At 42.6% G+C, this 13,407-nt stretch overlaps 1 protein-coding gene across 1 annotated transcript in view; it reads right to left on the bottom strand.

The window, feature by feature from the left end:
• Positions 1–3,813: 3,813 nt before the first annotated feature.
• Positions 3,814–13,407, bottom strand: part of HMGA2 (high mobility group AT-hook 2) — a 110,476-nt gene continuing 100,882 nt past the window's right edge. Inside the window, exon 5 of the mRNA XM_036401664.2 lies at positions 3,814–7,012. Within this exon, the coding sequence (XP_036257557.1) occupies positions 6,965–7,012 (48 nt within the window). The 3' untranslated portion in view covers positions 3,814–6,964. The remainder of the gene's footprint in view (positions 7,013–13,407) is intronic.

Genomic DNA, 13,407 nt, shown 5'->3' with positions numbered 1-13,407 from the left:
AGATAAAAGCTGATTGTAATCCCATGTGGCAGGTTTGGGGCACAGCCATCTGCAGTCTCATTTTAGAGTCTAAACAGGCAGATTGCTTCCCACTTAAACTGCTACCACAGTAGACTGCTATCTTCAGGGTACTCATAATTACATTCATGTATCTTCAGAGGATGTAAATTACAGGAGGATGCTTTCTTTCTCTTGAATACAGGAACAAGTGCACTGCAAGTTTAGAGCGATTAAGGAGGGGAAAAGCATTAAATCACAGGTGGGAAGGAAAGAAGTGAGAAGCATATCCAATAGGCCAAAAGGTTGTTTGAATAGCAAAGGGAAGTAAGAGGTGTGAAGAAAAAAGACGTGTTAAACCTTATTGTCATGTGGAGGTGAATCAGTCCAGAACAGCAGAGCTTGTCATTCTAACTGAAGGACATGAGGATTGTTAGTATAGCAACTTGGGTAAAGCAGGACCTGCATGCCAGGGACATCTGGAAGCAAAGTGGAGTGCATGCTCAGGATGGCTTCCCTCCTTTTGCACTTGAGAGTGAGGTGGGACGGCAGGAGGATCAAGGTTTCCCCATCACTAGCATGTCCTAGCATGGCACAAAGCCCGTGGATCCTGGAGCCAGGCAAAAAGAGCATACACCTATATTGACTCTTCTTGTTGCAAAGACTCCAGACAGCAAGGATCATAGGATCATAGAAGCATAGAATCATAGAACAATTTGGGTTGGAAAGTACCTTTAAAAGTCCAGTTTCTTGCAATGAGCAGGGATATCTTCAATTAGATCTAGTTGTTCAGAGCTCCGTCCAATCTGACTTCCAGTGTTTCCATGTCTATATTGTTCAGACAATGTATTTAACATACAATGGCACACATTCATTTGGTTGAGCAACTAGATGCAATAAATCAGAATCACAGAATGATTTGGGTTGAAGAGGACTGAAAGATTATCTAATTCTAAGCCCCATGCCATGGGCAGGCACCCTTTCCACTACACCAAGGTGCTCAAAGCCCCATCCAACCTGGCCTTGAACACTTCCAGGGATCGAGTATCTGCAGCTTCTGGGGAAAACCTGTTCAATAACATTTCAGCTGGTAGTACTTCTGAAAAGAGGAGGCATAAAGCAACTGGACCTTTATTTGTGCAAAAAACTTTATGCTTGTCCTGTTTTTATCCAAGGACAGGGTTAATTTTTCTCAGAAGGTGAGAGGGAGCCATGTGGTTGGTGTGTCCATGTTGTCATTCTATACCCTGCACATCATCACTTGTGGTTGGAGTTAAGAGACTCACTTCTGAGAAGGAGGGCATTGCAGTCAGAGTAAAAGCAGGTGCACGGGGGTCCGGCTGCCATTTTCTTAGTTGTCTCAGGGTCATGCTGCATCAGATCAGTGGGTGAGCAATTTGCATGTAAAACACCCCCTCTGTTGTACACTATTGTTATTAATATTGTTGCTGTTACTGTTTATTTTCTTATCTCACTGCTGCTTCCAGTAAGTTGCTCTTAGCTCATAATCTCTGCCTTTTGTCTCTCTCACTGGAGGGCCCTGAGGCAGGGAGCAGGAGTATCGTTCCTAAACCAGGACAATGCTTAAGTACTTCTGTATATGTAAAAATTAATGTAATCACAAAGATGGTGGGACATCAAGAAAGGAAAAACGGAGAGGTAAAATTCTACTTCCTTGTATGCAGAGGTGCTGGGGTGAAAAGCATCATTCAGGCTTCAGGTGAAGTATGAGGCATGACAAATGTGACTCCTCTCGTGTGATCGGGAGAACACGTTGTTGCCATTGCTCTGGGCTGTGTTTCTAATAATGACCAGACCAGATGGTTTGGTTTTGAAAAGAGCTATGGACAATTAAATAGCTGTGCAAGGCACTGGCAGCACCAGCTTTCAGTACTTCCTCCCCATATTTGTGTGGATGAGATGTGATGGTAGAGGAAAGCAAAACCAGGAACTTAGTATGACACCTGCCACGGGCATCTTGGATAAAGCACTCTTGGCTGCTAGACAAATGCAGGCCTTCATCCTGCAGCAGCCAATTAGTTTTGTACACACAAATAGTCTCACCGTGGAATAAAGCATGCAGAAGTTTATTGGGAAGCTTATTCCCTGGGAAGGGAAGTGGAAGTGAAGCAAGCTGGAGGAATGACTAAGAAGTAGGGGGGAGTTAAGCACAGAGTAGCAGAAGCTGGCTACCCACTTGGCTGACCCATCAGGTGAGTGGGTTGCAGCTGGAGCATCACACCAGATAAAATAACAGGAAGAGCCAAGTGATAGCACACACAGGGAAGACGACCACCAGGATAACTGAACACTGGAATAATCTTTTAATACCACTAAGCAGGGTGACAAGGCAGAAGAGGACATATAATGTGATGAATGCAATTACTCACATCTGACTCAGGACTGAAGGGGTGTTGTTACTTAGTGCTTTTTTTTTGTCATCTTATTTTGATTATTTTACAAGTAACTGAGGCCAAAGGAAACATGTCATGAAGCCCTTGGGAAGAGAGATGTTGAGAGTGGAGAGTCTGCAAGTGAGTGAACACAAAGAACGTGTAAACCTACACATCTCAGGAAATAATAACTGCACAATCCCCTTAGGTGAGAGAGGAATGGTTGCCAACATGAATCAATGGACATGCACCACAGAGACTTAATCAGATGATGGATGGGACTGTCCCACTCTGCTCGGCACTTGTATGGCTACACCTTAAGTCCTGTGTGTAGTTTTGGGCACCATAATATAAAAAAGATATAAATCTGTTAGAGAGTGTCCAAAGGAGGGCCAGGAGGATGGTGAAGTGCCTTGAGGGGAAGCAGTATGAGGAGCAGCTGAGGTCACTTGGCTTGTTTGGCCTGAAAAAAGGAGACTGAGGGGACACCTCACATTGATCTTCAACTTCCTCACAAGGGAAAGCAGAGGGGCACGTACTGATTTCTTCACTCTTGTGACCAGGTACAGGACACCAGAAAAGGTCATGAAGCTGAGTCAGGGGAGGTTTAGGTTAGGTATCAGATGATTTTTCACCCAGAGGGTGGTCAGGACAGGAACAGGCTCCCCAGGGAAGTGGCCACAACATCAGCCTGACAGAGTTCAAAAAGTGTTTGGGCAACACTCTCAGGCACATGGTGTGATTCTTGTGGCTGTTCTGTGCAGGGCCAGGAGCTGGACTTTGACAGTCCTTGTGGGTCCCTTCCAACTCCGGATATTCTATGATTCTATGATTTTAGGTCTCACTGTAACAGGCCAAGAGACCATGGAAGAGCAAATGAAGAAAGGACAGAAGAATCCTGCCAACTTACCTGTGGGAATCTTGGGGGTAGCTTAGTTTTAATACAGTTTCCTGAACTCTTCAATTTGTGCCCCAGACAGTACCCAGACATATCCCTGTGTCTGCTGCTCTGAGGACCTGCTCTTTCTAACCTAATGCCTGCATAATGGAAACTCCATGAACTTGGATGCAAACTGCAATCTTCCTTAAGAAGAGAAGGCTCATCATCTTGGTGGGCCCCCAAGAGGCAGATCTGGAACCAGGCAAAAAAACCTGTTTTTTGATTTGATGCCCTATCAGCCTGGCCTGTGCTATGGTGCTCCCTGCCTGGTGGGTACTTGCTTATCCCCAAATACACAGTTTAGCCCTTAGCTCAGCACAGTGAGTCCTGGGCCAGGAATGGGTGTGTGACTTTTTGGGGAGCCTCCTTAAGATGTGTAGTTCTGCTAAGTGCCCACCCCTGGGGGCCCTAACAGCAAATTAACTTCTCAGGCACATGCCTGTCATCCCGGGACGAAAAAAAAAGACTACTTGCATGCAGAGATTTTACAAATTTGGTCATCATGACCAAACTTTATTACCCATATTATGTAACTGTGACAAAGTCTAGGAATCAAGCAACATGGGGATCACAGAGGCTATTATGTTTATTGTGCTGAACAGACTGTGATAAACCATTAAAGGAACATTTTGAACAAGCAAGCGATTTGAAGTACAATCATAGACAGCAACTCTACATGAAGAACAAAGCAAAAAGTTAGAAGACACTCAAAAGGAAAAGTAAACTGTAGTTCAACATCTCGAAGCAATTTTTTTTCCTGCAAACACACCTCTCTTGCAGAAATGGTAGAAGAGTTACATGTCCAGTCATAGTTAGCAGTGACCAATGACAGCAAAGAACAGTCGTATAAAATTTATCTCCCACAAAAATAAACTATATATATAAAAAAATTTTATGATGTTCTCACTGACTCAATGGCCACATGCAATTTTTCCGTCTGAAAAAATGAGGTATAGTAGGCCCTAAGAGGTAGTAATGTGTTTTGATTGTACTACAATATATAGAAAATGTAGGATTCAGTTCATCAGAGTGGTAAGTCTCTCAGAGGTTGAAGAGTGATACACAGAGAGCAATTATTTCTGTGTCATCCACTGAATACCGTGGCTTAAAAAATGCAACAAAACCCCTCAGACCCCAAAAGGGACTTGCTAAGGCATGATTTGATGCCCTTTGAAGTCAGCAAAATTCCTATTACTGCCTTCAAGTGACACTGGATTTGGCCTGTTAGAGCTACTTATAGCTAGGATTATTTCTCTTTCACTCGATATTATCATGTCTAGTTACAATATTCCAACCAGCTCTTTCCCAGCCACTGAACCCCGCGCAGTGTTTGTGGAGGTCTGTGTTTCTTGACACTGCCTCTCGGGAGAAGCCAGTTATCCTTAACTGCACTTGGCTCCACGCTAAAGCCATTCCAACAGATGCCTTCCTGAGAAACTACCCCTGGCCCAGTTATTAATACAATGGTACAAAGTACTGACTAGGAAAGAGAGGAAGAAGGGAAATAAAACAGAAACAGAGAAAATGAAATTGGAGGTGGGGGAGAGAGAGAGAAAGAACAACAAAAGTGAGAGAGGAGAGAATAAAAAACCTCTACATAAGAAGCATTTAAAATAAATCTGGCTGAAACATATTACAAAATCACATTTGTGTAAAATACACGAAAATACTTGTCAAGTATTTTCTTACAATCTACTAATTTTTTTTTTAAAACACATATTTGTGATTGCATTATGCAAAAGCTGAGCTTGTTGCTTCCCACCTACAAAGCTTCAAGTTTCTTTGAAGGTTTTTTTTGTTCATTTTTTAATATTTTTAATACGAAAGTAATTTAAAATGTGTTCATTTTCCACAAGTTATTTTACAAAAATAATTTTGAATTAGGGATTAGTTGCAGTCCTGTTTCAAACGTCTCAAAACTGATGCTGAAAGTAACAAGTTCATTCCATTTAAAGTCTGGAGGTAGGTCTTTGTCAATCAATTAGTCCATTTCTTTAAACAATTCATTTGAGGTACAAACTTGGACAGTAATATTTAAACTTTACAGCTAAATTTTTTCTGTCATGTAGTGTCCTTGAAGAAAGTTATCCTCACAAACCTATCAGCAATTCAATACAAAAATATATTCAAGTTAACAGTACATTACACAGAAGTCTAGCAGAGAATAGAGTAAGTACATAAAATAAAACTAAACAAAACCAAAACCAAAAACCCACACAAAAAAAGGAAAAAATCAAACAAACCAAGTGAAAGAAAAACACATAGTCATGCTGAAACACAAAAAAGACATTGCTTCCTTAACTGCAAAAAAGGTTGAAATAGAAATAAGGGGAAAATGCAGATACTCATGATTATCTACCCAGTAAAAATTTCCTGCATTGAATGTGTATAGCAGCATGTATTTATCAGTCTGTTGAGTTATTTGTAAAAATCAGAGGTAGTATTGAATAGTGGGGTAATATTGCATCTGGTGCTAAAAGTGCTGCTTTGAATGAAAAGATGGAGAAATGTCACTGGCACAGAGGTGCTCAGTGAACCATCCTATGTCAAAATACATTGCTTAATGTAATGCACGAGCTTAGCTGAGGTACATGGTGTTCATTCTTACATTGTGACTGATGAGTAATGAGGAAAGATTCAATTCTTTCAAAATACTGGTACAGGGCAAGTGGAATTAGTAGAAACTAAGCAAAAATCTGGATTATTTTTCTTCAGATAAATTTATGATTAATTTCTAGGTACCTTTCTGTATGTTTTTAAAGACTTTTATCAATAAAGACTTACTCATTAATGGCATAAGAGTGGTGTCAGTCATTCTTATTTCCATAGAAAACTCCTGGCTCTAAGAAAGCCAACTCCTTGGCTCCCTATTATCCAGATGATAAGGACTGTTCATTTGGTTTACTACTGCTTGTGCTGATATGTTTGTATCTAAAACTATACAACGTATCTTTGTCTTTCTTCCCTTTTGCAAAATGAAAGTACCTTTTTCATGTTGATTTCTTTCTTCTGATTACCAACTGAAGGAAATGAAAAATCAGCTTTCATTTTTTTTCCCAAAATAATGGTAAGTCTTAAAAAAAAAAATCAAGTACAAGTCTACAAGAAGGTTACAAAAGAAAAAGAATAGTATCTACCCCCTATCTTTGGTGTTCTAAAACAGGGAGTTCACTAAGTAGGGAGTGGGTTGCTGGAAGTGTTGCAAGGCGTGAGTGTTACACACCCAGCCTTTCCTATTTCAATGCCCATTACAATGACTATGTTACAAGTTTCTTGTTTATACGCAGTGCAGTGAATGACATAAACCTGATCTGGAGCTCTTCTTGACCCAGTCACCCTTACTTAGCAGCTCAAACAAACTATTAGTAGGTTAGGAAAAAAGAAAACAGTAATTAAAAGTTGCATCGTTAATCTGTGTCCCCTTTGTGTTACAGCAGTTTTTCACTAGACCTAGGACTGTGAAGGGATTATAAAGAAGATGATTAGTCAAATCCTTTTTAAGGTTATGTGATTTTTTTTCCCCCCAGGCAAAAGTGGAAAGACCATGGCAATAGAAAGTAAGTGGTCAAGGCAGTGTCTTCTCCCTTCAAAAGACCCAACTGCTGATGAGGTAGAAATTGCATGGTGTGATCTCCTAGTCTTCTTCTGCAGATTCTTGTGAGGACGTTTCTTCAGTCTCTTCCTAGAAAACACAAATGGGAAGGATAAATACCGTGGTGACCAGGCATCTTAGGCTGCCAGTTCAGCTGTCCCTCACACAGCTGACAATTACCTCCTGAGCTAATAAAATGCCCTTTACAGTTCCTGTGATGTCTCAAGAAGCCACCTTGGGGAGGAAGGGAAGGTACCCTGCTCTCTGATCCCCCCACCTTGCCTTGCCAGGTTTTTCTTCTACTCCAGGAGATGTCAAGAAAAAGCATTCTGTGCCATGCTTTGTCACAGGCCTCTTATGGCCAGCAGACATGGGCAACAAGAAAATAGAAAGCATTTTGAGCACATATCCAATCCTAAGCAGCTGCTCTGGGAAGCCTTCTCCTCCTCACTGGCCCTAGTGCTGCTTCATGTTTGCCTTCAGCAAGCCTGCCCAAATGTGATGTTCTTATTCTGCTTTTTTAAACAAATGTTCAGTACCTTTCAGGACATGGGTGGTGAACTGGTGGCAACTAACATTTCTAATAAAAGGGGCTGTCAATGAAAAGTTGTTTTTTATCAAACACTGAACATCATCCCCTAAGACAGCACGTGAAAAAGATCTAGGAAGAAGAGGAATTCACCCCCTCAGCCAACTGAGACCTTTGAAGAATGACCAGCTTAAAACAGCTTATAACAGTCTTCATACTTTAATAGATTTGATTTTCCACATGGCTTCATTTTGTCTGGGTGGCTAACTGACACAATTTATAACTCTCTTCCTTTCCCAGGCCACTACAGTACACCATTCAGCAAAGCTTGCCTTAAAGCTTGCCTGCCTTATACGACCAAACTTCCATTCATTAGTGTTTGAAACACCTCAGCTGTGAAGGGCTCCTAAATGCTACCATGTGTGACACTGCTGCAGAGGAGCGGCATCAAGGAAAAACACAGTGCTTTAATCATAGGCCACTGCTTACTGCAATCCCCTTTCAAAAGGTTTCGACCTCCCCCTGCACCTCCCTGCAAGAAAAGGCCAAAAGAAAGCTGTAAATCCAGGGAATAAACATAACTATAAATGAACGGATGACAGCTTAAAAAATATAACCATAGCAGCATCAAGCCATGAGATTTCACACTGGTTTTGTTTAGTCTGCTTTGGGTTATGTGGGAAAAGTGAAAAGCATGAAGGAAATGCTCCCCCCCTCTTCCTTCATGCCCCCACCCCTGCTAAAGCTTGGGCCTCAGATATTTAGGCCAGTAGGTTTATACCTCCTGACAAGGAAACAGGCCATGACCCTGGGGTGCTCTCTTGAGCACCAGGCACAAAGAAAGATGTAGCATGATCAAAGCCGTGGATAGAGCAGAGAGAGGAAAATCAAGTGTCAGCTGCCCCCTGACCTTGAATTTTCAATTCTTATATTCCAGATGACACTGATCTATCGTACAGATGAACAATTTTTTCCTCACAAAAACTACTGTCTACCTGTAGCTGGGTTATATTCACAGCACTGGAACAAAAATGATTCTCAACTCATGAAATGATCAAGCAAATTTTACTCTGTCTCTGGTGGCACTGGGGAAACTGAGCTCACACTCCATCAAATCCCATTAATGCATAATGCATTTTTCCGGCTTATCTTCTGTGCAGAGCAGGACTGTTACAACATTTCAGTCAAGAAGAAAAATGGTATTTTCAGGCACCTACTGGAGGGCTAATTTGGGCTGCATGTGGAGAAACACAGCAAAATATGTCGGTTTAGCCTTGGTAATTCAGAACTCAGAATGATTGCGGCAAACCCCAGTTTTGCCTCCAAGCCAAGTATTTCAGTTAAAAAATTACTACTGTGGGTTCTGTACTCTTAACATAATACAGGTAGACGTGTTTTGGTATTTGATGATGATCACATGTTTAATTTCTTACAGTGCTGTGGTCAGCCTCTGATTATCATTTCCTGGAAGACGGCAGCACACGTGTGGGTGCAGAGCGGCAGCTCTCTTTGTTTTATGCTTGGCTTGTCAGGAGACTACTGAAACCTGATGAAATCATTTTTCCATGAAGGTAGACTTCCGATCACAAAGTAAGAAGGATGGGGGAGAGGCAAAGTATGTGAAAGGACATACTTCAAAGCTCAGCCAGGGTGGCCACAAGAGAGCTCTTTTTAGTTAAAAAGTTGTCCACGCTAGTGATTTTTACTATGAATCTCACTGTATTTTTTTTCCCTAGTAACCCTTGCTGCAGTGACCAAGAAAATAAATGAGAATTTCTTCCTTCATACATTTATATGTGTTCATGTAATGAAAGAAGCTTCTCTCACCTACACATGTATGTGCAAATATGTGTACCTGTAGTACTGGGAAGGATGAGAAACTAAAAATCAAGCTAACACTGCCCCCCCCAATAATGTAATTAATAAGCTAATTATTAAAAAATATTTGAGACTGACAAACTTCAAAATCATATCACTGTTGGGAAATACTTTTTTATGAAGAAAATCTTTTCAAAGGAATCAGATTGTTCATTCCTTGCAAAAGCCTACAATGCCTCTGTTGCAGATGAGTGTTTTAAGCCAACCTATCATGTAAGCTTCTTGTCAAGATACTGATGGAGACATGACTGCTGATCTGAAGGCTTACAATTCAACCAAAGGGATACTACAAATCAGACATATATGAAAGGAGATACCTAAAGGAAGAAGTGAGTAGAGGTTCTGAAAGACAGAGTACAGATGTATAATGCAGGAACAGAGAGGGACTTTTTGCACTTGTGAAAAACTGGTTGCAAATATCAGAAGGTTGTGCAGCTGGGATCTTCAACCCCACCTCTGCCTCAACAGCACCCGCCACCCCTGCACACACACTTTCCAAAAGATGGAGGATGGGGCAGGCATTTTGAAAACTGTGTAACCTTTGGAAGTTGAAAACCGGCTCTGTGCTGAGTCACTTCAGCCAGAGATTCACTGAAGTGCTGGCATTGTCAGGGCACTGGACACCTCAGGGGAAGGATGCTTACCAGTAGTAAGCACCCTCCAAGCACTTGCAAGTCCTCACAGACCTGCCAAGGTCGATGGCACAGCCATCTGTCATGGTCCCCGAGTCAAAAGTTGAAGGAGGAACTGGGGCTGGAATTAATTGCTTTGTAAGTCCAGATATGCTTCCAATAAATTTGAAGAGAAGGGAAAAAATTTAGAAGGAAAGCATGGTCATAGAGCAGACATTAGAAATCCAAGTCACTCAAAGTGTGATAGCCATGCAGAACATAAATTCAGCAACACCATCACAGGATGCACCCAGCAAAGAAGCAAAAGTTTTGGGTTACACGGCAGCTTTAATTGAGGGTGTTCTCACTTAGGTGCATTCACTTTAGTTGTGGAGGCAGAATGGTGACATGTGTAAATTGACCATAAAAGTGCATCGACCCAGTTTTGCCTTGAATGGCTACTTCCCAGGTTATTTGTTTTCCGCTGCAGCAAACTAGTGAGAGGTTGGGCCAGCAGACCGCAAAGAGAAATCTGAGAAAGCTTCAAACCAGGCTGGATCTGGCCAACAGGGAAGCCACAGCCATGAAGAGCTCAGGGAGCATAGGACAAATACTCGAAGAACAGGGTGAGTGCTCATATCCATAGCTCAGGCTTTACTCCTGCTGCTACGACAATATCCCAGATGACTTCCCATGCATCCATGTGTACATCCCCATACATATATCTGCAGGGGCTGATTGGCACAGGGACCAGCTGCAGAGGCAGTTTCACTTGGCATACTTGGTCATTCGCAGGTCCCATGAATGAGTATGCTTGTCCTGAGTTGCTACAGGACATAGCATGATGTTATATGACAAAGGCAGCACACTCAGCCATTTCCACCCTTTGCTGCTGTAACTGCCCCGTCAGACAGGGAGTGATAGGGAGCTGGCGTCTCTCCCAAAACAGGGCTGCAAGGTGGCTTTCTCCAAAGCTCATAAAGGAGCCTTTTCCTGAGGGGCATCACCGGCAAGGCGCCGGCAGATGTGGACACTAGCCTGGACCCTCATCTCTCACTGAGGCTGGCCTCCCACAGGAGAGAAAGAGAAACTTTGCAATGACTCACAGCAGGTATCTGCCCTCAGAAGGGCTACTCTGCAGGGGACTGGGATCACTGTTGTTAGCCCTGATTTAACTGGTGAAGGTAACAAAAAAGGAACAGGAGGCAGGACAGCAGGTTTCAGTTAGAAGTGCTGTCTGCAGCCAGTATGTTTATTTGGGCTAGCCAACACAGAATTTTGAAATATGACAACCTTAGTGGGATCTGGTTGCCTGAAGACAGCACCTGATGTCATTTTAGATGCCCTGGACATCTCATCTGGTAAGATAAGCCAGAAAAGTGCTGGTCTCCTGTGTCATGCCCTCCTTCTCTGTGTGGATCCCTGTGAACCCCTGGGACACCTGCGCAGAGCAACTGTGTCAAGATGTGTGGACCCATGAACCCTCTCCAGAACAATGAAGTTTAATCTCTCCTTTCGAATTCTCAGCGCTGTGGAAAAACAAACTGGTGCCAGACTCTTTTCAGTGGTGCCCAGCAACAGGACTCAGAGGAATGGCCATAAACTAAACCACAATAAGTTTCACCTCAACATGAGAAAAAAATTCATCACACTGAGGGTGGCAGAGCACTGGAACAGGCTGCCCAGGGAGGTCATGGGGTCTCCCTCTCTGGAGACTTTCAAACCCTACCTGGACATGTTCCTGTGTCACCTGCTCTAGGTTACCCTGCCTTGGAAGGAGGTTTGGACTGGATGATCTCTAGAGCTCCCTTCCAACACAAATGATTCCATAATTCTGTTATTCATTGCTAAACCTCAGAGGTGGGACCATCCAGAATGGAGCTGTGCCACAAACTATTGTATTTAAATGTCAATGTCTTTTCAGATCAAAATCACCCCCTGATCCCAAGAGACTTCTTTCCCACGACATCCTCTGCAGGTGAAATGTAACTCTACCTGCTGCCCAAGACCTCTATTTGGTGATCCACTTTTGGCTAGTGCAGGGTATTTTTTCCTGAAATTACAAGCAGCCAGTTGCATCCTAGTGGCCTGAAGAACAGACATACTTAGTTTGGTCAATGTATGTCCTCTGTGATTTTTTTTGGTGGACACCCACAAACTGATAAAAGCAAAACCTGATGACGAAATAATTGTTGGGAGGAGCATTTCCCCACCTGTAGCAAGGTAACTGTGGCATTTTTGTAAAAATGTTTATTCTGTTCTAATACCCTGGACAAAACTTCAAGGTTAAATGTCTTGGCCCCACGAAACTCACTGGCAATTCACTTTTTTCACCTTCTGCTCATGAATTTCTGACCTGCAGATTAAAAACCTAAAACCCATTTTGAAATGAACTGCAGCATCACAGTAATGCTGCATAGGGAGCCTCTGAATTTGCTACAGCTTTTATTTTATAATGAAGTATTAGCTATTGGCACAGATTTTGCTGGCTGCTTTCTAGGCCCAAGAGGGTATGCTTGAATAGATATGTCAAAAAGAACTGCTGACAAGAGCAACTTGCAAACTGTGGACCATTGTTTGCTGTTAACATGTCTGAAATCCCCTGGCATGCAAGCTAATATTTTCAGAGGAGTCCCTGAAATACAGGGATAGGAATAGATGGCTTCTAGAGCAGAGGCCAGGGCCCTGACTCTGCCCAGCTGAGACAGTGCCATCCCTACTGCTCCACAGCCAAAGCACCAAACTGCTTTAGACATTCTTACAGCACTAACAGACACTCAGTGCAGGTTTGCTCTGTGTGAAGCTTAGGGTGGGATCTGCTGCTTCGAGCTCTGCACTCTCTGCAAAGCACACAAACGAGCTCAGTGACAGGTGCCACTCAGCAGTAAGGCAAAGTTTAACTCTTAACAAAGTTTAAGAAGCTGGATTCAGAACTCAAATTGTTGCAGGTATACTTCACACATCACAGTGAAAGGCTTTATTAGTGCAGAACAGATCACCATGACCATATACAGAAAAGGCCATGCAACCCTTCCAACTGCTGGATTAAAAAATTATTTTGAGGAATTATTTCAGTACAGAAACTCTGTCTCTAAACACATATAAGTCAACCAGACCACGAGCAAGCAATTGCTGTGCACTGCAGCTGCTAGCATGCTAGAAGGAGCACAAATTCTTTAGCTTGGTGCCTAACAGGACAGTCAAAAACTCTGGCTACAGAGCAGTTCTGAGACTCCCTGCCTTCTAATACCACTGTTTCTGCAATCATTGACTAAGTCATGGGACAGCCCTGGGAGCTGTAAGCAGGCAGGTTCCCCCCCCTCAAGGAAGTACAACTTTCAGTTCTTTAATGACATTAAATATAAAGAAAGAGACAAATAGAGAGATGCAGCTTGGGGTTGAGATGCAGACTGGAAACCAACATTCTTGCTTTAAATGTGTAAGTTCCTATTGACCTAGCCTCTAAT

The sequence above is a fragment of the Molothrus ater genome, chromosome 5 (genome assembly GCF_012460135.2).
Source record: "Molothrus ater isolate BHLD 08-10-18 breed brown headed cowbird chromosome 5, BPBGC_Mater_1.1, whole genome shotgun sequence".
In the NCBI taxonomy this organism is placed as follows: Eukaryota; Metazoa; Chordata; class Aves; order Passeriformes; family Icteridae; genus Molothrus; species Molothrus ater.
The sequence above is the reverse complement of the archived record's forward strand: the minus strand, read 5'-3'. Positions and strand labels throughout refer to the sequence as shown.